At 59.2% G+C, this 23,216-nt stretch overlaps 3 protein-coding genes across 8 annotated transcripts in view; 1 reads left to right on the top strand and 2 right to left on the bottom strand.

Moving 5' to 3' along the window:
* Positions 1–207: 207 nt before the first annotated feature.
* Positions 208–10,779, bottom strand: ZNF512B (zinc finger protein 512B). The gene is made up of 18 exons (XM_061126797.1): positions 10,736–10,779; positions 10,089–10,122; positions 8,696–8,821; positions 8,273–8,415; positions 7,885–8,013; positions 7,116–7,792; positions 6,786–7,012; positions 6,600–6,671; positions 6,360–6,506; positions 6,072–6,196; positions 5,908–6,000; positions 5,613–5,711; positions 5,362–5,532; positions 4,974–5,168; positions 4,728–4,829; positions 4,384–4,446; positions 3,798–3,896; positions 208–3,577 (listed from the first exon to the last, which is right to left on the bottom strand). Exons 3-18 carry the CDS (start codon positions 8,817–8,819, stop codon positions 3,332–3,334), a joined length of 2,712 nt encoding a protein of 903 aa, XP_060982780.1. The 5' UTR covers positions 8,820–8,821; positions 10,089–10,122; positions 10,736–10,779; the 3' UTR covers positions 208–3,331.
* A 2,256-nt stretch (positions 10,780–13,035) lies between these two features.
* Positions 13,036–17,665, bottom strand: SAMD10 (sterile alpha motif domain containing 10). Of its 6 annotated transcripts, XR_009690082.1 has the most exons (6): positions 17,522–17,665; positions 15,325–15,506; positions 15,073–15,244; positions 14,610–14,750; positions 14,246–14,365; positions 13,329–13,354 (listed from the first exon to the last, which is right to left on the bottom strand). XR_009690082.1 is itself a non-coding variant. In XM_061126799.1 (5 exons), exons 1-5 carry the CDS (start codon positions 17,610–17,612, stop codon positions 13,345–13,347), a joined length of 1,038 nt encoding a protein of 345 aa, XP_060982782.1. In that variant the 5' UTR covers positions 17,613–17,665; the 3' UTR covers positions 13,036–13,344. The 6 variants fall into 6 exon arrangements, 5 of the variants coding, with proteins under 5 accessions (XP_060982782.1, XP_060982784.1, XP_060982786.1 ...); XM_061126799.1 differs by having other exon boundaries at positions 13,036–13,354; positions 14,610–15,244; XM_061126801.1 differs by having other exon boundaries at positions 13,036–14,388.
* A 1,543-nt stretch (positions 17,666–19,208) lies between these two features.
* Positions 19,209–23,216, top strand: part of PRPF6 (pre-mRNA processing factor 6) — a 34,242-nt gene continuing 30,234 nt past the window's right edge. The window contains exons 1-3 of the mRNA XM_061126796.1: positions 19,209–19,403; positions 21,124–21,292; positions 22,800–22,918. Of these exons, the coding sequence (XP_060982779.1) occupies positions 19,333–19,403; positions 21,124–21,292; positions 22,800–22,918 (359 nt within the window). The 5' untranslated portion in view covers positions 19,209–19,332. The remainder of the gene's footprint in view (positions 19,404–21,123; positions 21,293–22,799; positions 22,919–23,216) is intronic.

The following is a 23,216-nucleotide window of genomic DNA, read 5'->3' as shown; positions in this document are numbered from 1 at the left end:
GGCGGGGCTTGGGGGACGGCCGCTCAGGCTGTCGGGAGCTATGGTTCAAGGCCTGGCGCCGCGCGCCCTCCAGCGCGCTCCGCGGACTACAAGTCCCACCAGGCCGCGCGCGCCCCGCAAACTACATGCCTAACTAGGCCTTGCGGCGGGTGTGCAGGTAAGGACACGAGCCCACGCTTTACCACAAACTTGGCTGCACAAAACCGCTGAAAAAAAATCAATAAACATTTATTTGATACAGTCATTTTTAATACATACAGTTGATGGCCCGCCCCAAGCCACTCCCGGGACCTGGGCGGGGACGAGGACCAGGGACAGATGGTCACAAGGCGGGCAGGGCCCGAGCTCACTGTCAAAAACATCTTGCAAATAAACACTTTGTAGATAGAATATATATGTATATATATGGTTACAAGTGATAGCTGGAACCTCTCTTTCAAAATGCACTTAATACGGAGAACTGGCATTAAAAAACCCAAACCAAGAAACCCAAAGTACTGGCAGGAGGTGCTGGCTCCCCCAGATCCCCAGGCCTTCAGGACAGCTGCCTGGGGCCCACAGAGGACAACACACAGGGACAGCCCTCCCCTCTGTGGGTCAGGGTGCACCCATTCTTTCCCTTCCAAACCAGAGGGACAGGAGGGGGCTACAGCCGGGAGGGCCATCAGTCACACCAGGGGACACTCATCTGCCCTTGCATGAGCAAAAAAAAGTGCATCCTATTTTGTGTGAAGTTTCGGTCCCTTGAGTCAACCCTTTCCTGTTCTCAGGGCAAGGGGGGTGGGCTGGGCCAGAGGTAGATCTTTAGAAAGGGACCTGGCATTGTGCCCTGGGCCTGGGGTCTCAGGCAGGGTCCATGCCCACCACACGGAGGGGGTTGTCTGCCACTGGGTCCCTCTCACTGAAGGTGTCAATCAAGGCTAGGTGACTACCTGGCTGCACTCCCACCAGAATGGGACGTAGACAGATTCCACCAAGCCACCAAGGGCTCCACTGCAGTGGGAGGAGGGCTGTACAGACCAGCTTGTCACTGCCACCCACCAGCCAGAGCATGGATGTGCGGGGAGGGGAAGAGGAGAAAGGGGTCCCCACCCAGCAGTCCCCACACCTTAAAGACAAAGAAGGGGGTTAAAGTGCTAAACATCAAGTTACCCAGGACCCCACTTCTTCCCACACGTCCGGTGAGGTTCCCACATCAGAGATCGCACGTGGACGGCAGGGGTGACAGTGAAACTCATCCCCCAACCGAAACCAGCCCCCACTCCCCAAGGGCCAAGTACCTGAGAGGCCGGCCAGGCGGCCATCCCCTGCGAAGGTGCTGAGGTCCAACCTCCTCCCATCGATGACAAGGACAAAGTGCAGGTGGGGCCCCACCAGCGCCTATTTCCCGGCACCCTCCCACAGCTGCCCCTCCAGTGGCTGCCCACCCACCTCTACCTCCACCAGCCATACACCAGCGACACACAGGAATACAGGAAGGAAAGCCCTCCTGCCTGAAGCTGTACTGCCTGCCTCAATGTTTGATGCTGGATTTCCTGCCCCTGTCCAGGCCTCTACCTGCCGATCAGATCAGGTGTGTGTGAGTAGGGGGAGTCCACATTTCCACATCCCCTCCCTAGCACACAGGCCAGGACTGCCCAGGGTCAGAGCACTCCAGCCAAGCGAAGAAGCTAGAGACAGGCAGTATAGCGCCTCGGCCCCCAAGCCTCCTGGCAGCCGTCTCCCTGGTGCAGGGTGAGGAGAGCTGAGCCCACACTGGACCCTCCTCTCCAGGGGTGGGATGGGGACAGGAGCCTGGGGGCAGGCATGCCCAGTTAGCACTGCCTCCCTGAGCAGGGGAGGGACCCCAGCCCAGCCCCTAGATCCACTGTCGGCACCAGGAAACCCTTAGCACCAAAATGTTAGATTGTGGTGAGTTTTTGTATAAAAAACAGAATTAAAAAAAAGGTTTGTTACTTGTCACAGCAACGAGACTGGCATCCACTACACCCAGGAGACACACGCACACAAGCAAATATCAAAATTCACATCATCCAGGATCGGCAAGGCCAAGCCCTCAGCCCACCCCCACCCCCCAGTAGAAAACAGCCTCCGTCCAAACCTACAGCTCTGAAACCCTCTCTGCCCCAGCAATGCCATGGGAGGAAGGTTTGGCTGCATCCTCAGTGCCCTGGACTCCACTTGACCCAACCTACAGACCTCGCTGTCCTCAGGGCACCGAAGGGAGCCAAGACAGAGCCCTGGCGCTGCCACCAACTTATGTGACCTCGGCCAAGTTCCCCCCCTGGCCTTCGGCTCTCACATCAAAAGGCCACACAACCAGAAATGAAGGAGCAGGTAAAAAAGGAGGAAGGAGGCTCCCACGGGAGCTTGGCCATGGGTCAACCCAGGCCAGCAGACAGGCTGCTTCCCACAGTGGTCACTACGTAAGCCAGGCCCCAGGTCCCCACTCCACAGGCCTGTGGGCCCCAGGTGACCCTGGAACCCAGACTGGCCCTCCCTAAATCCACTGGGCTATGTGATCTAGGCCAGTAGCATTAGCGAAGCTGGAGGCTGAGGCCAGAGCTCACTTCACGCAGCCCCTCAGCCCTGCTCAGCAGTTCTGCGATGGCAGAAGAGCCTCTGCTGGCCTCAAGCAGGGAGCACTACTACAGACAGTGGAGCAAGACAGCCTCCCCCATCACGATGGACACAGGCCGGTGGGGCAGGGGCCTGAGCACAGCAGGGGTTGCACAGCAAGGGAGGGTGGGCCTAGAGAGGTAGAGCGCAGAAGTGCAGGAACCAGAAGGCAGCGGGGCAGGGGTGGGGTGGGCCATCAGGTCAGCACGGTAATTGTCGGACTTGGGGTCTGTCCTGGGAGGTAGCTGGGGGTGCTGGGGTTCCAGTGTCGGGTCAAGAGGCGAGGCCGCTCAGGTATCCTCATCGGCCCAGAACAACGGGCTACCCAGGGACCCCCTGAGCCTTGGGCTCAAAGCATATGGGGCATGGAGCTCATGTGCCAAGGGCCAGAAGGCCATCTGCCTACTCCGCAGTGCCCGGCACCTGAAGCCCAGGCTATAGCCCTTCCCCCACCGCCTGTGATGGTCCCCCCAGACTATTGCACTCCCCAGCTGCCCAGCCCTCCCGGGAGCCCAAGCCCAGGGCCTCCTGCGGCAGCCTGCATGGGAAGAGGCTGCCTTCAGGGAGGAGAGGACTGCCCACCGCTGCTGGACAGACAAACAGGTGGGGTAGGGGTGGAGACCTGGAGGGAAGGAGGCTCTGGTGCCCCACCCTGGACACAGGGGCCGGGCCAGTGTGGGGACGGGCCCCACCCACCTGCCAGGCTCCAAGCTCACTTCTCGGGTGCCTTGCCGGCTCCCACCTTCCGGCCAGTGGAGCCCCGGGCCCCCCTGTCTCTGCCTGCTGGGGGCCAGTCGTCCTGGTGGGGAGGTGTCCCGGGGGCTGGCTCCTCAGAGGGCCGCTCTTTGGGCTTGCGGCCCCGCTTCTTCCCGCCGGCTGGACTCTTCTCTTTCCTGGGCACAGGGGAGTCCATGCCCTTGTGTCTGGGAGGTGGGTCTGCCGAAGTGCGGAACCAGTTCTGAGGAAAGAAGCAGCAGTGGAGACCCTGGGGTTTGGGACGCTGGAAGGCAGAACAGAGGGGCCCTAGGGTCTCGGGCACCCAAGCTTCCAGGGAAGCCACGCTGCAGAGAAACCAGAAGCTTTCTCAACAGTGGCAACTTGCTCAAGCAAAGGCAACAAGAGCCGTCATCCCAACCCCCTCCTCTGCCCCTCCACGGGGCCAGTCCATCCAGCCGCACCTCCGCGTGGGTCTTGAGGATGTGGTACTTGACGCCGCTCTCGGAGCTGAATTCCTTGGGACACAGCAGACAGCAGTACTTCCCCACCAGGTGGTCCCCCTGTAAGGCACACGGCAGTCCAACCCCCAGAGGTTGGCCCCCACCCTGGCCCTTGGAGGACCAGAAGTTCCCAGATGCAGCCGGGACCCCCGCACTTGTGAGGTTTGTCTGGATGGGTGCCCACTGGGTGGGCTTCACAGACCCACAAGGCTGCTGTGACAGGACCACCAAGGTGCCCTGGCTGCAGGGGAGCACAGCGAGGGTGGCAAGAGGCAGGTGCTCCAGGGAAGGGTCACAGCCCATTGCCGAGGGTGCCAGCCCCAAGCCTGGGTCGACCACCCACCTGTATCAACACAGATGAAGAGCCCATAAACAGGACCAACCAGAACTGACTGACTTACGGCTGGGCTGAGGCTGGGGGGACAGTGTCCTGGGCTGTGTTGGCTCTGAACCCCAAAGGGCCAGGGGGACACACAGGATGTATGGGGCCCTGGGGAGCAGCTGGGAGCACCGAGCACACAGCTGAGGGGAGGGCCTGGGCACTGACCTTGCTGCAGCTGGCCAGGTGGGCCTTGAGGCCGGACACGCTGGAGTAGATGGCTTCACAGCACTGGGGGTGGGAGGTGACTGTGGGGGCAGGCTCTCCAGCAGGAGCCCACTGACCACCATGCACCCCTTGCCCAGCCCAGGGGACCTGGGGCCCATCTGAGGCAGGTGGGTGGGTGTGATCCCAGGAGTCAGAGGGTGTGGCAGGCTGAGCTGCTAGGGCTGAGGTCAAGGCCTCTCTGCCTAAGAAACTCCGGCCACATGGAAGTCTCCCCCCAAGGCCAGCCCTGGGCCCTCTGTCCTGAGTCCCAGAGCTCCCACGCCTGCCCAGCCTGCCCAGCTCACATCGTTGGGGCAGTTGACATGGCCTTTCTCCTTGACCTCATTCTTCCATGCCTCCAGCAGCTCGGGGTTCAGCACAGGAAGGCCCGGCCGTGTGTAGTTGAGCTACAGACACAGCAGTTGACAGAGTGAGCTGGTGGTGACCCAGACATGTCCCTCCACAGATGGGAGGTCTGCACCCAGGAGGCAGGTGGACTGCCCAAGTTCCTCCCGGGGGCCTTAGGCTCCGAGACAGGGAGGAGGGCTCACCCGTGCAGTCTCAGGCACCAGGTCATCCTTCATCCGCCGCTTGGTCCAGTCTCGGGCCAGCTCGTCCTCTGCGATCTCCTGCAGGTGGAACACAGCGACCTGGGCCGACGTGCGGCGGATACGGCCGCTGGGAGTCCGCTCCACACCCAGCGGGTCCTCAGACTCAGGGGCCTTGTCGGAGGGCTCCTCAGGGGGCTGTGGAGGGGGAGGCTGGGTGAGCTGATGAGTCACATGGCATGTGCCACACAGAGAACACAGGAGGAAGCAGGCTGGGGACACAGATGCCCATCACAGGTTCATTCCCCTGACACACCAGTCCCCCAGGAGGAAAGAGCGAGCCCACAGGGCAGGTGCCTGAGGAATGAGTGCCCAGGCTGTGGCCACTCACCGGGGCTGTGTGCTCTGAGCGCACGTGGTAGTCATGGCCTGCTTTTGAGCGGTAGGGCTTGCCACAGTGGGTGCAGGGGAAGGATGGGGTCTCCACTTCGCAGGGTGGCTTTCCGCAGCGTCGCTGATGGTACTGGTAGCCCATGAGACTAGAGAAGGCAGCCCCGCAGCCCTGGGGTTCCAGGGGGCAGGTGAGTGTGGTGAGCAGCCAGGCCACATCCACCTGGCATCCACACCCGTGGGCCCACTCACCTCTTGGGGGCAGCGCAATCGGCCCATCTGCTTCAGCACCTTCCGCAGCCGCTCCCGCTCCTCCTGCTCGCTCCCTTCCGAGGCCTCGGCATCAGAGGGCTGAGGGGCAGGCCAGCCTCAGTGCCCCCGCCACCACGGGGCCCGCCCCTGCCCGGGGCCACAGACGTCCCTAGTCAGGCACGGGAGCCACTAAGCTGTGCTAGTGAGAGGCCAGTGGTCAGAGCTGGGCAGGTGGGGGGGAAGGAGACCCGCGGCCAGTGGGCAGCATGGACGGCAGCTGGGCCCGGGGGAATACCTTGGTGCTGTGCTCAGCCATGGTGTGGTAGTTGAGGCCGGCCTTGGACTTGAACTGCTTCCGGCAATGCTGACATTTCAGTGCATCCTGCAGCTGCAGACGGGCATGCTGGTGAGAGGTCGGTCCTGGGGTGCCTCCCCTCCCGAGCCAAGGGGCAGCCCTACCTTCTGACACACTTCCATGTGCTTCTTAAGCCCGACGAGGGTCTTGCGGGTGACCACATTGCAGGTGGGGCAGACAGCTTCCCCCCGTTCGTGGATGGCCCGTTGCCACTGCTCCTCAGGGCCACCTGCAGGGCAAGGCCAGGGCCTCAGGTGAGGGGCAGGAGCTCCCAGATGACCTTAACGCCAAGCACAGAACCCAAAGCCCACACTCAGTCCCCGTCCCCATGGCTCAGGATCTGCCCCCATTGTCAAGACTTGGCCTGTGCCTCACCACTCAGCAGCCCCTACCTGCGGCTGGGTGGGTCATAGGAGCCGGCACATCCTTGCTGACAGTGCTGGTGGGGGCTGGCCCCTTCTTCCGCGTGTCCTCAGGGCCTGGACCCTCCTGTTTCTTGGCCCGATGGATGCGGGCTTTGTCTTCTGCCTTGGCCAGCCCTGTGTGCACAGGCAGGGAAGGTAGGTGTGGGCTGAGGGTGTGGCCACAGCACGTGTCCGGCCCCAAGGATGCCTGGCTAGTCTAGGCCTCACCTTTGAGTCCAAAAGTCCCTGAGATGGACGGCTGCTCACCCGTAAACTTCTTGGGTGTTTTCTGTTTCCTTCCTGACTCAGGAGAGAGAAAACAGAGGCCAAGACTCTGGTTAAATAACCACTGGTAAGCTCAGGCCGGCTGTCTGCTGGCCTCACCCTGGCCGCTGCCTCCCAATCCCATCTTACTGTGCTTTATGCGCTCTGCACCCTCCTCAGGTGGGGACCCGGGACCTGGAGCCCTCGGCACCTCCTTGCCCCCTGAGGGCCTGCTGCCCAGAGAAAGGGGGCTGCTACTGGGGTCTGTGCTCAGCTGGAAGGCCGAGCTCTGCTCCGGGGTGGCCGGGCCGTATTCCCCGTTCTCTGGCCTCGCGTGCTTGGGCGGGATGGGGCAGGCGTCCAGGCCATCCGCAGTCCTGCAGGGAGCAAGGAGTAAAGACAGGAGGGCCTTCTCTGGGCCCTGTTACCCCTGGACTGCCCTGGGAACACCCAGTCCCAACCCAGCAGGAGCCCCCATACCTTTTCTTACCGCTGCTCCTCCCTGCAGCCCGAGGAGCTTTGTTCTCAGACTTGGTCAGCAGCACCACCTTGCAGGGTGGTGTATGTCTGCTGATGGCAATGGGCCTGCTGACCGTCACTGGCTTACTGACCACAATGGGCCTACTGACCGTCACTGGCTTCGCAACTGGCACGGGTTTTGTAACTGTTACAAGCTTTGTCATCGGCACCGACTTGTTAATGGTCACTGGCTTAGTGACTGGCACCGGTTTGTTGACTGTCACTGGCTTGGCAATTGGTACAGATTTGGTGACTGGTATAGGCTTGTTGACTGGCATGGGCCTAGTGACCGGGACAGCTTTAGTGACCGGCACGGGCCTGCTGATCGTCACTGGTTTGGTGACTGGCACAGGTCGGCTGACTGTCACTGGTTTGGAGACTGGCACGGGCCGGCTGACTGTCACTGGCTTGCTGATGCCAATGGGCTTGCTGATAGTGACAGGTTTGCTTACTCCAATGGGCTTGCTAACCCCAACCGGCCGATTGACAGTGACTGGCCGGCTGACTGGCCCAGGCTTGGGGGTAGGCAGGGGTCGGTCCATGTGGTTCCAAATTCGGTGCTTCTCCAGCTGGGTCTTGGAGGTAAATGCAGCCTCACAGAAGGGACAGGGAAAGGTCAGCCTTTCTGAGATGGCACCCTGGGTGGAGAGGGCAGACACGGACACTCCCGAGCCAAGAGCCAGGGCAGGGTGGGCCCCAGGCCTCCCTTCCCCAGGCTGCAGTCCCTTACCCCTTGGCACCGCTGGTAGTGGTACTTGAGCCCGTAGATGCTGGGAAATTCCAGCCAGCACCCGGCGTTTGGACACTTTACCCTCGAGTGCGCCTTGAACTCGTCTTTCCATTGGTTCATCAGGGAGAGCTAGGCGTGGGAAAGGCCAGGCTGCTGACCCTGCAGTCACCCAGGCCTCTACCAGCCAGCCCCAGACTCAGTACTGTCCCGAGGCCTGCAGGATCCCCACACGTGGTCCACTGGGCCCCGTCTCGAAGCCCTCGTGCACGGAGCAGCAGGCAGATGCGGGCAGATGGCTCAGTGCTAGACCCACAGCAGGCAAGCCCGGCAAGGCAGTGGGCTTCCAGGCACACCTCGCAAGAGCCCACCCAGCCCTCAGGGAGCTCACGGGAATGTCTCGGAGTGCCTGATTCTCGGCTTTTGGACGCCCCTTTTTCTTCCCTTCCGTCCTGTCGCCAGCTGGACTTTCCAGGTCAAAGCAGAGTGCGGCCTGGCTGGGCACCGTCTGCCCAGCCCGGACCACTGGGAGCCCTGCAGCACACGACACATCAAGGCTCAGAAAACGCATTCCCCGCAGCCTCGTCCGCCAGCCGGGGGGCTGGTCCTGCCTGGAATGAGCCTCATGTCCCCTGCACTCACGGAGACAGGGAGGCAGGAGGCTGTGGTCCGCTTTGGTCAGGAACCCTGGGACCCAGCTGCCCCCTCCCCAGGAAGCCTCTCAGGAGGCCAGGCTGGGCACCCAGGAGCCTGACATCCAGGGAGGCCTACACCCAGCACTGGCTGCCCAGGACCACTGGCCGCCTCCTCTTACCCAGCTTTGGGGGCTCATGGAGCACAGGAAGTCGGACCTCGTTCCGGCTGCCATCCTTCCCAGGCCCGCTCCTGCTGGATCCTGGGACCCGGCGGCCTCCTCCAACACAAAAGGGATCGGTCATCTCTGCAGAGCAAGTGGACAGACCCGCCGGGTCCAATCAGGACCTGAAAATGGGCTGCCCTTGATCCCACCCCCAGACAGGCCCTTGCTCTAGCCTGAGGAGGGGGAGCCTGCTAGCCTGTGCTTTTAGTCACAAGGGAAAGGTTGGGGGTGGGGGGGGATTAGTTCTGGTTTAGGGGAGGGGCTGCCCAGCCAAAGTTTCCCTGGATGGCCAGGAGACACCATCAACTTGGAACAATCTCGCCCTGTCCTGAGACCCTCACCTGCTCCAGGGGGCTCCCTGTCTCCAGACACACCACCCCAGAGAACCCCAGGGAAGGGAGGCCAAGGACACCCCTCGGGGGCCAGTTATGACACCAGTGTGGCTGCGGGTCACAGCTGTGCTGGCCTGGCACCTAGGAACACCTTCCCCCACAGCCCCGCCCAGACCCAAGGCCATGCTTGGGACCTGAGCCTACACCCTTGCATTCTTCTCCCCAGGACACAGTCTAAACAGCCAAGGTGGGCGCTAAGGGCCCCCGCCCTCCCTAGCTGCACACATACCTTCTCCAGTCCCTGTGCCAGCAGAGCTGCCCTCCCAGAGCCTCTGCTCCACCTCGTTTCCAGCCGCAGCCCCTCCAACCAGATGGACACCTCATGCTGGACCCCTCCACCACTCCTCACATGACTGGCCTCCTTGACTCCACCCTCAAGAAATGCTCTGTCTCCAACCTACAGGCCCACCAGCCCCACGCCAGAGACCACAGACTCTGAAGGCTGGGGCAACTCTGAGTCCAGTCCAGTGGGTCCTCCCACAGGGACTCTCAAGGCCACAGAAGATTGTAGGGCTGTGTGGGCAGGTGATCCCTCCCCTGATATTTCTAACTAACTTCTTTCTTTTTGTTTTTTTCAGGTCATGCCTCATGGCATGTGAGATCTTAGTTCCCCAACCAAGGATGGACCCTGAGTCCCCAGAGTTGGAAGTGTGAAGTCTTAACCACTGGACCACCAGGAATGTCCCCTCACTAACTTCTGTCAGAAGAAAACAGAAGGATCTGCTATGCCTAGGAGGTCCAGAGGCCCTCTAGGCAGGCTGAGGTCAAAGATCAGGGCAGTCACTATCCATGGCCACAGGGTGGCCTGTATCCAGGGCGTGAGGGAGGCGGGTAAGGGTCCAGAGGGCTCTAAACAAACTTCTCTGGGAAGTGCTCACACTGATGTTTCCAAAGAGACAACCCAATAGCAGTCACCCCAACCCCACGATGACCCCAGCAGCCAGTGGTGTGGGTACCTGCTGAGCCCGGCCTTTCCAGTCCTCCTCCAGCCTGGGTGAAGAATTCAGAGTTGGGTGGTCGGGGGCCAGAGCTGGCCTAGGAGGCAGAGACCCTCCTTCCATCCAAGGCCTGTGACTAGCGCTCCAGGAGGAGAACGGGCTTCTACCCTCCCTGAGGAGCCAGCAGGGTCGCAGAGGTGGGACCCTCACTGGGGTGGAAAGGAGTGCCACGCGCTGACCGCAGGCGACGCTGGAGGCGGGACCGCGGTCCAGGCCGCTCAGCCCGGGACCCCGGCCTAGGCCCGGGCGCGCGGATGAGGCCGTCCAGGGGACGCACACCTGGAGGCTGGCCTCGCCACCCACCTGTCACCTGCGGCGGGTGCGGGCCCGGCCTGGCCCCGGAAGGGCCGATCCCGCGAGCCTGGGGGTGGGGGGGGGCCCAAAGGCAGTGAACCAAAATGGCGACTTTTTCTGGAGAAGGAGGAGGCAGGGACGCGGCGCCAACGCCGGGCGCGGGGAGAGGAGCGGGGGTCCGGGCGCGGCGGGGGCGGCGGGCGGGGGCTCGGGGCCCGGCCCCCCCGATTTGAGCGCGGGGTCAGGGTCGGGGGCGCGGCCAGCGCGGGGGCCGCTCGGGGGCGCGGCCGAGGGCGCGGCGGGGCGCTTACCTGCGGCGCCCAGCAGGCCGGGGCCGGGCGCAGGCCGGGGCCGGGCCGGGCCGGGGCGCGGGGCGAGGGGCGCAGGGTCCAGGCGGCGCAGGCTGCGCGCCGCGCTGCGCACATGCGCGCTCCCGCCCCTCCCACCTTTGACAGTTTTACTGTTGGGGGGAGGGGGCGAACTCTCGCGGTATTCCTGCTGCTATTCCGCGACGGGAGAGACGGATCGGGGGAGGGGGCCTGTTCGGCCATTCCCTAGCCCCGCTGCCTGTTGGTCCCCTGCGTGGGCTGGGCCGCCAGGGCAAAGTGGCCAGTGACGCCTCTGTCGGGCTGGAGGCGGTTTTCAGACACTGGGGTAAACTGAGGCACGGTGGGGCGCTGGGTGCTGCCCCAAACCCAGCGCGCACGGATGGAAGCGATTAGGCATCTCTACGAACCGGCCCTGGGAAGGTGTGGCCATGAAGGCCGGGCTCTTCTGGGACCTTGAACTCCTGGCCCCGGGGGCTTTGGGCCTGCCAAGCAGGATCCAGCCTCTTTTCCAGTCAGCCCTGTAACCACGTCTGCCTGTGGCCACCCTCGGGGAATGGCCTGGCTCCTGGCAGTGCTGGAGCAGTTTGAGGCCTGTGGGCTTTCTTAGAGTTGCTGATCATCCTCTTACTAATTTGGGGGGTGGTCCTAGACCAGCCACCAGTGCCTTGCTCCTCTGTGCCCTGGGGCTGCTGGTATCAGATCTGGATGTGACAGGGCACCCACCTCACCACGACTTGGAATGAATGAAGTGGAGTAGAGGAATGTTTGGAACCGGAGGCACAAGGAGCTCCCTTTTCCCTGAGGCCCTTTCCACCTCCTCTGCTTGTCCACACTGGAGCAGGTGCGGCTGCACTTGTGGGCAGGGCACAAAGCTCATGGGCAGATGTGCATTCTCTTCTCCCAGGGACCCTTTGGAGCTGCTTCTCTCAAGGCATGTCCACTCTGGGGCAGAAACAGGGCGGAGCTCTCTGTTGGGGGGGTCAGTCAGTCCTTCCCTTGGAAATCAGAGCCAGAGAGGCCTGGGTGATCCCTCTTTAGTTCACTGTGCCCACCCCAGGGTCATGACCTGCAGGATTTTGGGAGGTAGTCACTGTGTATGCCCTGAGGTGCGTCCAAGGCTATAGCTTTCCCCATGTAAGTCTGCGTGTGTGGTATGTCAACACCTCTGTGTAGGTGTGTGTCTGCGTGACCACGTGTGTCAAGCCATCAGGTTGTCAGGGTGTGTCTGTGTCCCATGCTAGGTGGGAAAGATGTCCGTTGCATGTTAGGACCCAAATGGTTGGCCAGGTCTCAGTGAATGTGTGTCCAGGCCACAGGGCAACATGTGATGTCGTGTGTATTGTGTGTGTGGGGTGCACTGTGCCTGGTGTTTTCTGTGTGTTAGGAGGTCACAGGATGCTGGGACCCTGTGTGTCACTGTGTTGTACATCTGGACTCAGGTGTCTATGTGTCTCTGTGTTGGTGCCTATGTGTCCAGGCTTCAGGGGCCTCTCTGTTAGTATTTGTGTGTGTCTGGTTGCTGTGTGGGTACGTATGGGGGCATGTACTGTGACCCGCGTGTTTCTTATGTCAGGGCATTACCTTGTGTGAGGGGCTAAATGGGAACCCAAAAGACAGTCATTTGAGGTCGCTGGAACCCATGAGTGGGACCTTATCTAGAATGAGGGTTTTGCAGATGTGATTAAGTTAAGGATCTTGAGATGACAAGATGATCCTGGCTTATCCAGGTGGGCCCTACCTCTCAAGACAAGTGTCCCTGTAGGAGGGAGATTTGACATAGAGGTGATGGGACCCCAGAATTCAGGATGGAATGGTGTGTCCATGAGCCCAGGGATCCCCTGGGGCAGCCCCTAGAAGCTGAGAGAGACAAGGAGGTGTTCTTTCCTGAGTCCTGGAAGGAGTGCTGCCCAAGGATTTCAGACTTGTGGCCTGTAGTGCAATGAGAAAGCTCGTTTCTGTTGTGTTAAGCCTCCTCGTTGTGGTCATTTGTTAAGGCAGCTCTAGGAACCTAACACACCTGTGTCTGCATCTGGGCGCAGCCCACCTGGCAGTCAAGGCAGACAGGGTCTTGGGGTAAACAGGTGCTCAGCCAGGGTGGGACACCACTGCCCCCTAGTGGCCCCAGCTAGAGGCAGGTGCTCAGGGCACCCCCTCCTCCCAGGCCCAGGCTTGTGCCCCCTACCAAGACTCTGAGCAGTACCCCCACATGCCTGGATAGTCTCAGTCAGACACCACACTCCGGGCACTTGAGAACCAAGTTTATTTCTGATTCTTTTGTCAGAATAGAAAAACGCAAAACAACGAAGACGAGACAGGAGCACAGTGAGGTTGAGGGGGCAAGACAAGGAGGCACTAGGGGAAAGAGGAAGGATCCCTGGAAAGGATCATGTCATGATGGCAAGAGATGGCTAGGGATATTCAGGGGAGCTGAGAAGGACGAGGGGCTTTCCATGATGGGTGCACAGGGTGGGAGGCACCAGGCCAGTTGTTCACATTCCATGTGAGACCTGCAACAACCAACTTCCCATCTTGAGGCCAGCTCAGGGCACAGCTTGGGGGCTCATGGCTCAGCACCAACTGACCCGAGGTTTTCAGAGTCCCCTAGGGGAGTGAGTGGACAGAGGAACAAGAGGTGGGGGCTCTCGGGACCACCCTAGCTCTCCCTCTGCTCGGCTGCACCAGTCCCAAATCTGGGGCCCTCTGACCCACTGAATGGTTGCATGGGTCTCCATTCATGGTTGCACACTGGCTGGGTCTCCCCTGGGTGGGCAGGGGGTGCTACTGTCAAGACAGCTCTTGTGTGGATCCAGGTTTCCTGGAATGCCCACCCATGATTAAGCCTGGAAGGCAGTCTCTATGACCCTGGGAGGAGAGAGCCATTCCGCAACCTAAGGCCAGGACATAGCTGAGCCTGGTATTGGTGCTGGGTGTGGTCCTCCTTGTGTCTGTCAGGTCTTGGGTGTGAGTCCCAGTCCCCATGAGTAGATGGAACATAGTAAGGGTTTCAGAAATGAGTGAGAGCACTTGACATGGTGCCTGGCTGGACCTGTGCTGATGACCACTCTCTGGGTGGGAACAGGGGAGGGGCACACACCAAAGGGAGCCTTGGCAGTTCATCCCACCTGTGAGGGCAGTCCTCTCAGGGCTGGGGAAGGGTGTGAATGGGGCAAGGGGCAGACCTCTGGCCCTGGGAGAGGGCAGGGTGCCTAGAAGACGCATGACTCAGCAGGCAGTGGAGGACGGACATCAACGCGGGTGAAGGGAATATAAATAAACAGGCTCCCTGGGAGTCTGGGGGGATGTCAAAATCTGCTCTGGCTCCAGGTGGCTGCCCTGCATGCTGCCAGCAGCACCAGGGGGTGGGCCTGGGCTCAGGTCCTGGTAGGAAGGACCCCACCTGGTAGGCAGCCCCTGCCTACCCGCTCACCCCACTCCCAGGCAAGCCCGGAGCGCACAACCAGAGATGGTTGGCGGTGGTGATGCTGGTCCCACCTGTCCACTGGGCTAGGCTTGGCCACGCAGGGTCTGAGGGGCTGCGAGGCCAGCTCTGCTTCTTCCTCACTGAGGCTCCGGTCACAGTGCTGGGGTCCGGATTTCAAGCCTAGGCAGCAGCTAGGACATGTTTCCGAAGGAAGCTAAGAGGTGGATGGGGGTAAGGAGAGTCGGGGGCCTCTGGCATTGTCCCCTCTGCATGTCAACACCTCTGTGTAGGTGGTGCAGGATGGCCCTTACTGAGGTCCCGGGCCACCCTCCTGAGGTCAGTGTGCCCACCCTGCACGCCAGGGCTCCTCCAGGCCCAGTCCCCCACCCCCAGGCCTGTCTGAGCAGGTCAGCTCTCTTGGCTCCTCCCACTGACCTTGGCTGAGCAGCTGCAGGCTCCGCCCCTCCTCGCGCACCTGCAGGTGCAGCAGCTGCTGCAGCACCTCCTGCCGCTGCGCCTCCTGTGCCAGCCCCATCCGCTGCAGCTTCTCTGCATTCAGCCGCAGCAGCGCCCGGCCTGTGAGGGAGGGGAGAGGAGAGGGGTGGAGCCCAGGTCACCATCCAAGGGGCTTCAAGAGCAAAGGCAGAGACAGAGGAAAACATAAGTGGGGTGGGCAGAGACAGAGACTCAGAAAGAGACTCAAAGAGACAAGGCAAGAGAGGGAGAGAGGTGAAGGGCGGGTAAGGATGAATGGAGACTGAGCAGAGCAAAGCCAGGTGACAGCAGAAACAGAGGAACTGGGAGAGATGATGACCCAGAAGAAGAGGAAACCGAGAAAGAGGGGATGGGGGAGGAGCCCCATGCCCCTGCCACACCCCAGCTCCCACCCCCCAGGCACCAGTGATGGCGTGCTGAGAGAAGGCCTCCACATAGACGAGGTAGTTGTGGGGACAGTGTTTCTTGAGCCACTTGCAGACGTCCTGCTGACTCCACAGGACCACGGGCCTCGTCAGGCCACCCAGCGACGGACTCGTGTGGTATAGGCCATAGTGGTCAGAGTACAGCCGGCCCTGTGGGCAGAGGGGTGGCTGGTGGAGAGAGGTGGCAAGCAGGGCAGGTGCTGAGGTGGGTATAGTCGGTGGGTGGGTACCTGGGGGGCCTCGGTGCCAGGCTGCTGCAGGAGCTTGACCGGCCGGCCACCAGCTGCCCTCTGGCTTCGGGAGTCATGCCACGTGAGGCTGGTACCCGGTGTCCGAGGCAGGGGGCAGGGGATGTTCTCGGCCGACACCGTGTGATCCAGGAGGGTCCGGCAGAAGTTGAAATGGGCAGTGGCTGCAGGGTAGGGGTGCTTGGTCACAGCGGTCAAGGACAGGGGCTCATCTCCCTGTGAGCTGGCTTCCCGCCGCCCATCTTCCCTCCACTGAAGGGGAGAAGCACTTTCCCAGCTAGGGGTTCGCCAGTCCGCTAAACAGAAGGAAGTGTGCAAGAGCTGTCTTCAGGACACCACCTTTGGGAAGCACAGTCTGTGCTCTGGCAAGCTGGATGGATTTTTTTTTTTTTTTTTTTAATTTGGCTATGCTGGGTCTTAGTTGTAGCATGTGGGATCTAATTCCTTGACCAAGGATTGAACCTGGGCCCCCTGCATTGGGAGCACAGAGTCTTAGCCACTGGACCACCAGAGAAGTCCCTTGTTGGATTCTATTTAATTAGAGTGAGACATGCCTGCCAGGGAGCTTCACACTCAGAGCCAGGTGAGGCACTAACCTGTCAGCCCTGACCCCTCCTTCAATGGCATAGCCACATCCGACCAGGGCCCACACACAGGACTTGCCTGCGAGGAAATGCTGGCCTGAGCAACCTGGAAGCCCCTGTGTGGTGGTGAGACCCCTATGGCTGGGCTGCCTGCCCACATCATCAGAGGCACCCAGTCCCTGCAGCCCTCCCTGGCATTCCTTCGAGGCTCAGCCTCTTCCTGCTGTGCTCACTGGCTGTGATTCATGAACAAGAAGCTGAACTCAGGGCAAGCCCACAAGGTTCCTGCTCCCGCCCCCACCCCCGATCCCCTGCAGGCCCCCAGCCCAGGGCAGCTCCTGGCACTCCCGCACTGGTCAGCACAGACATGCAGGCTGCAGCCACGTGCTCAGGGACCTTAGCTGACACCTTCTGCTTTCTCTTCCCACACCAACTTCATTACACTCATCACATTTTAGTTTTACGGTCATTTCTGTGTTGGTTGCTGACACAAGTCGGGGGTGGGGGTGGCGGGCAGAGCCCTGGACAAGCCCCTCCCAAAGCCTCGCACAGGTCTTTGGACACAGGAAATGCCCAGAAACATTGTGAATGACTGAGCGGATGGATGTATGGTGTCCACAAGTCAACAGCACGCTGGGGACAGACAGAAAGCAGGGGCCAGCCTGCCCCATTTTCCAGAATCCAGGCCTTGACTCAGCAGGCAGAATGGGGATCCCAGCCTGGGGTCCTCCACCCACCCTGTCAGCAGGACGGGTGAGAAACCCTGGTTACGACAGACACAGCTCCTCACCTCATTGAGGGTTGGCTTCGGTGATGTGCCCAGAAGGTTTCAATACTGAGGGAAACCCACATCCTTCTCCCACTCTTTCCTTCCCATTCCTGCAACTTTCTGGAACTGGATGGCCACCGGTAACTCTAAATTTGAGGTCTAGGGTCAGACAGAGGGTGTGGCCAGTGTGGCCGCTGCCTAGCCTAGGTGGGTTCTAGTATGGAGAAAGAAGACTCATTCTAAGCCAGCATCCTGAGGGGATGGGCGCTCGGGTCGCAGGGCTTCACCTGGTGTGGCCTCTGGGCAGGATAACCAGTTGGAAGTCTCTGCCCGCGCTGCACCTGTCTTGGGCCAGCCAGGCCCCGCCCATTTCCTCCCCACCCCGGGGGAGGGCTCTCCATCCGTCAGTCTGTCCGTCCCTCCCTTCCAGCCCCAATGTCAGAATTCCAGAAGGAAATGGGGCGGGGGCTCCCGAGCTGTCCGTGGCCTTGGGCCCCTCTGGGCCCCACTGCAGGGGCCGAGGGAGATTTACTACGCGCGAAGGAAAAGGTGACCGCAGGGCGGTGCTAGCCTGGGGACAGGAGCCCCGGCGGGTCACCTCCCCCAAGCCCGGGCGCGCCGACCCCCAAGCCCTGACCGCCGCCCCCGCAACCCCCGCCCTCGACTCAGCGCGGGACAAAGACATTGGGGACCCGGTTCGGCCGGGACGCGCCCCCTGTTCCGACCGCGGGGGCCGTTTAGAGTACGCTAGGACCCGCCCCTGTCCCTCCGGTCCTCAGAGCCCGCAGACAGCGATAGCCCCGCGCCCCGGTCCAGCTCCGCTCACCATCCACATCCCGACGCTCCCCGAAGCCGGCGCGCACAGCCCCGGCACGGCCTCGCGGGGGGCTCGGCTTGGTTCTCAGCTCCGTGAACATGGGGCCCGCGAGTACCCCGCCGGTGCACACGCCCCTCGCCGGGCGCAGGGCGGCCCGTGTGGCCGGCGGGGAACGCGCGCCGCCGCCCCGCCCCAACCGGCCCCGCGCCTGAGCCGGTCCCCGCGCCCGGCGAGTCTGCGCGGCGAGGCACCTGCCGCCGAGCCCTGAGAGCCGGGCGCGCTCCGGGAGCTCCGAGGGGTGTCGGCGGCGCGCGGATCTGCGAGCGCGGAGGGCGGCTGCCAGGGCAAGGGGCGGCCGTGCGCACCTGGGCATGACTCCAAGAACGAGTGACTCTGTGCAGCTGCACGGCGTCCAGGCGTCCGCAGGAGCACCCGAGGCAGGGACCGAAAGGGGAAAGGGTATCCTACTTTCTCCTGGGACCCTCTGCCCTCTGGGGCTTAGGTCAATGGCCAGACCCACCCCTCCCCTCCATTCTCCGATGTCAGTTTACTTACCCATTCCTTTATTCATGCATTCTGCAGACCTTTACGGAGGTCTCCCTTGGAATGGGCACGTTTCTCCAGAGAAGCCAGTTTGACCGTCTCAGCCCACACCACACTGTGAACTTCAGGACAGCAGGGTCTCTCCCCTGCCTTCTGTAGCTCTGGAATCTGACTCAGTGCCCAGGACGTGGTGTGAAAAAGGGGTCGGCTGGGGACAGGCAGGAGAGAGAAACTCCGAGGAGGCTGCAGCAGGCAGAAGCACTGTGCTTGCTTCGGAACTCCAGTGAGAAGTGTCAGGGTGGGCTGGCAGCTGCCTCCTCCAGTAGAAGGCCAGACTCCTGACCAGCTTTTTGCTCTGCCAACAACCTGATGGCTCTCCCTAGGTATGTGTGGGGGCCAGAGAATGTCCCACAGCCATCTCAGCAAAGGTGCACATGGACACTCAGACATGTATGCAGGACAGTCCTGCATGTCCACCTCAAATGAGTACGGATGGTCTGAGTTGCATCTGTGCCTACCAACACACAAAGAATTCACCCACATGTTGTGACCACCCAAGCTCACATACTGGCTTGTTCTGCTGCATTTATTTTCATCAATTAACTCTTAAGGGTCTGGGTTCTGAGCCTCTCCGGAGTCACGGGAATGTTCAGGGTATAGTGGGGGTGTGGGAAGGGCCCAAATTGGGCCCAGGATTCTGAGTGTTGAGAGTCAGGGCAGTAGACTGCACACGGGGGCACAGCGATCACGATACATACAACCCACCAAGCTCTACACAACGGCCTAGGTTTGCAGCCCGTTCAGGTGCGTTAGGCCCTGACCCAGGGCCAGGGCGATTCTGAAGGGCAAAGTGTGTGGCTTAGGGAAGAAGAGGGCCCATGGGTTCCTGCTAGTATAGGAAGGTCTCAGAAATGCATCGAGAACAGGCTGTAAACAGGGCCGCCCCTGCTCAGTTCGGAGGTCTTGCAGAGATAGCTCAGCAAAACATCGCTCGCCCGCGGGGGTCGGGAGCAGGCGCTCCCGCGCGTGCACTCTGTGTCTCCGCCCCTTAGCCGCGGCCCGGAGCCGCTGGAAGCTGACGGAAGTCTTGTTCCATGAACTTCCGCCCGGGGAATCCATGGTGGGCGGGGCTGCGTCGTATGGCGTTCTGCTTCCGGGGCACGGGTGATGCAGGGGGCAATTGCTTCCTGCGGCGGAACTTAAAGAATTCTGTGGTGTTTCGCCTCTGGCCGGGGCCAGGGTCTTTTCTATTATTGGCCTTTGGCGTCACCGTCGCCATGAACAAGAAGAAGAAGCCGTTCTTGGGCATGCCCGCCCCTCTCGGCTACGTGCCGGGGCTGGGCCGAGGGTGAGGCCTGGAGCGGGCCGCGCGCGGAGGGAAGGGGCCTGGGTCGGGGTGCCCGCCGACGGCGACTGGGAGGACGAGAGCAGGGATGGTTTGGGGTCAGTCTGATCCTTGTGCGAAGAACAGCACGTTGGATTAGGGCAGACCCGAGGGAGGTCGTCTGCCCCGAGGTGCCGGGACGGTTGGAGTTGGCGTGCCGGCTCTGAGCCCGGTTTCGGTCCCCAGGGTGGGTGGCAGCACCGTCTTGCCAGTCTGCAGTGGCGATGTCGCGAGTCCCCGTCATGTAGTCGGAGCACCATAGCTACTTTAACCCCTAGGCCAGGCAGACCTGCCAGCCCTGTCTTGAGCGTGACAGCTTCTCTTCCCACGAGCCGGGCTGGAGTCCTCTGTGTGGCCACTCCCCGTGGTACCTCATTCACTTCTGAGGTGCTGCTGGTCATATTGCTGCTTCTTCAGACTCTCTACTCCCCTAGGGTAGGGGTGGCATTGGTGAGCCTTGGGACTGCGTCCCCCAGGTCAGGTGCCTACCGTATATTGTTGAGTAAATGAGCAATCATCATCTTATTTGTTTGTTACACATTTGGTCTAGAAGACTGTTGGGTTTCTCTTGTTGGGAGTATTATGTTCAGCGTTATGCACGTTAGAATCCGGGTCTTAGACACATAAGTCTAAGATAATTGACAGCGTTTTCAGTGGACTTGCAGTTTAACAGGAGACATGAGGTATTTGTGTAAAGAAGTACATAAAGAGAAACAGATTTACAACTCTGGGGTTCCAGCCGCCAGCATCCGAGCCAAGTTTAGAAGGAGGATGTAAGGATATACAGTTGTGGCAGGGTCAAAGAAGAAACTGACCCATTGTGTGCTGGGCAGTTAAGAAAGAAGATGAAGTGTGGAGGAAGAAGAGGGAGTTGCCAGGAATCTGTGTGGGTGGAACCACAGGAGCAGAGGGACCAGAGCCCCTGTAGGCATTAGAGAGGCAGACGCCTCAGTATACTGTGCTCAGAGCTGCATTGAAGCAGAAGGAGAGCTACATGTGGGGGTAGCCAGAATGGGAGGAGGGATTTTGGTGGTAGAGCCTGTAGAATTTGGACACAGATGGGAGGGTTGTTGTTCAGTTGCTCAGTTGTGTCCAACTCTTTGCCACTCCGTGGACTGCAGCACACCAGGCTTCCCTGTCCTTCACCATCTCCCGGAGCTTGTTCAAACTCATGTCTATTGAGTCAGTGATGCCGTCCAACCATCTCATCCTCTTATCGTCCCTTCTCCTCCTGCCTTCAATCTTTCTCAGCACCAGGGTATTTTCTAATGAGATGGGAGGGAGAAGGAAGCAAAGTTGATGCTGTGGTGCCTGGGGGAGCACTGTCACCATTGACTGAAACGGCCCAGAGCAGCTGTAGGGTGGGACAGAGGAGGAACTCCGACTGGGCCACATTGATTGAGGACCTGGTGGATTGGGAGAGGGGGCTGATTGTCAGGCTGTTGGAAATGGGAGGCTGGGACCTAGAAGCAGGGAGGTCTGGTGCCCAGGCGAATCTCAGAACCTCCTTAGGTTTCTCTCCTGAAGATGGCAGACAAGCAGTGTGTGAGAGCAAAGCTGTATGGAGTTCACTGTCTCTGGGCTCTTTGAAGATTTCCCAGGGGAGTTAGAAAAAGGTGTCATGAGGTGACAGCTGGGAAGCGTCTTGGCACAGGGTAAATGGGCGCCGTGGGGTTTCCTGCAGCGCCACTGGTTTCACCACCCGCTCAGACATCGGGCCTGCTCGGGATGCCAACGATCCTGTGGATGACCGCCATGCGCCCCCAGGCAAGAGGACCGTCGGGGACCAGATGAAGAAGAGCCAGGCTGCAGATGATGATGATGAGGATCTTAATGACACCAATTATGATGAGGTGATTTGTGTGGGACAGTGTGCTGTGGGCATTTGATGAGGGGCTTGGTGTAATGGGTATATTGACTGTTTCAGCTCCTCAAGGTTAGGGGACAGCATGTACAGAGTGTGAGGGGGAGCAGGACAAATACAATGAAATGTGCCCTTTTGTGGTTGCTTCAGAAGAGATGCACTTGCTGATATTAGAACTGTCACATTGACGTAGCTTGGCTGGTCTTTAAAGATGAAAATTTTTTTTTATTAAACTTTTATTTTTCTTATTCTTTTTTGGGGGCTGTGCTGGGTCTTCCTTGCTGCACAGACTTTCTTTGGTTGTGGCAAGCAGGGGCTACTCTCCACTTGCAGTGAGAGGGCTTCTCATTGTGGTGGCTTCAGTTGTTGCGGTTCCTGGGCTCTCCAGCACAGGCTTAAGAGTTGTGCATGGGCTGCTTGCTCTGAGACATGTGGGATCTTCCTGGATCAGGGATTAAACCCATGTCACCTGCATTGGCAGGTGGATTCTTCACCACTGAGCCACCAGGAAAGCCCTAATGAGGGAAATTGTAAGTGGAATTGGTGGTAATGTTTGTCTTCATTTGTGTTAGTTCTTGTCTTCTTAGTTAATTCTTGTTTGGTCTATGAGGTTTTCTATAGATATATTACAACAGATGGTATTTTTCCTTAGAGGAAAATGTTTTTAAAAATTTAATTTTTAATTAAAAAAATAAAAATTTAATTTTCAAATAACTTTAAAGTTATAGAGATGTTTCAAAAATAGTATGGAGACTTCCTGCATACCCTTCACAAGTTTCTCTTCATCTTACATATCCCTAGTACTATTATTGTGTTTTTTAAAAATTTACTTACTTATTCATGGTCGTGCAGCACGGCATGTGCGATCTTAGTTCCCCAACCAGGGATTGATCCAGCACCCCCTGCTTGGGGGTGCATTGGAAACCACTGGACCACCAGGGAGAGTCCTATTTTTATTTTTTTAAGTGTTTATTTATTTTTATTTTCATTTTTATTTTAAGGTATAGCTGATTTACAATACTGTATTTCTGCTGTACAGCAAAGTGATTCAGCTATACACTTATATACATTCTTTTTTATATTCTTTTCCATTATGGTTTATCCCAGGATATTGAATTTAGTTTTTTATGCACCCTAGTACTATTATTGAAACCAGGAAATTAACATTGGCACAGCACTATTAACTTACAGATCTTACTTCAGTTCCCCTGGTTTTTCCACCTGTGTCCTACTCCTGCCTGGGACCCGATCCAGGATCCCACCTGGCATGTTGTGTCTCCTTAGTCTCCTCTGATTGGTGTAGATACACTCTCTTGCATGCCCTTGACAATTTTGAAGAGTACTCATCAGCTATTTTGCTATCCTTCAATTTGGGTTTAACTGCCTGAAAAAAAATTGTTAAGCTAGCATTTTGCAGCTAGATGTGTTCTGTTGCTGCCAGTGGGGGTTGTATTGGAGGAGAAGCCGCTCCTCTAAGAATGTTGTTTGGTTCTCAGTTTAATGGCTATGCTGGGAGTCTCTTCTCAAGTGGGCCCTATGAAAAAGATGATGAGGAAGCAGATGCTATCTATGCAGCCCTGGATAAAAGGATGGATGAAAGAAGGAAGGAGAGAAGGTAAGACAGATTATCACTCTTCACTCTGTGTTTATCTAACTTGGGGAGGGGGGGAAATGTATTTGTTTTTAGGCACACTCTGTAGCATGTGGGATCTTCATTCCTCAGCAGGATTGAACCTGTGACCCCTGCAGTGGAAGCGTGGAGTCCTAACCACTGGACTGCTGCGGAAGTCTGAAAAAAGCTTTGTTTTGATTTATTTCATACTTGGAGAAAAGTTGCAAAAATAGGACGTCTGTCAGCTCAGCTTTGTGGTTGCCTGGGGCTCGATCTGTGACTGTTTCCCAGTACCTCAGGG

The sequence above is a fragment of the Dama dama genome, chromosome 23 (genome assembly GCF_033118175.1).
Source record: "Dama dama isolate Ldn47 chromosome 23, ASM3311817v1, whole genome shotgun sequence".
Lineage (NCBI taxonomy): Eukaryota > Metazoa > Chordata > Mammalia > Artiodactyla > Cervidae > Dama > Dama dama.
This window is presented reverse-complemented; position numbering and strand designations above follow the sequence as displayed.

Excerpts from the sequence above, each read along its gene's own strand:
- ZNF512B (XM_061126797.1), bottom strand. The coding sequence starts at position 8,819 with ATGACCGATCCCTTTTGTGTTGGAGGAGGCCGCCGGGTCCCAGGATCC. Across the intron at positions 8,416-8,695 it reads CCATGAGCCCCCAAAGCTGG|GGCTCCCAGTGGTCCGGGCT; the intron begins GTAAGAGGAGGC and ends CGTGTGCTGCAG. Across the intron at positions 6,672-6,785 it reads TGCAGAGCGCATAAAGCACA|GAAGGAAACAGAAAACACCC; the intron begins GTAAGATGGGAT and ends CTCCTGAGTCAG.
- SAMD10 (XM_061126798.1), bottom strand. The coding sequence starts at position 17,612 with ATGTTCACGGAGCTGAGAACCAAGCCGAGCCCCCCGCGAGGCCGTGCC. Across the intron at positions 15,507-17,521 it reads GGAGCGTCGGGATGTGGATG|CCACTGCCCATTTCAACTTC; the intron begins GTGAGCGGAGCT and ends CCTACCCTGCAG. Across the intron at positions 15,245-15,324 it reads CTGGCACCGAGGCCCCCCAG|GGCCGGCTGTACTCTGACCA; the intron begins GTACCCACCCAC and ends CTCTGCCCACAG.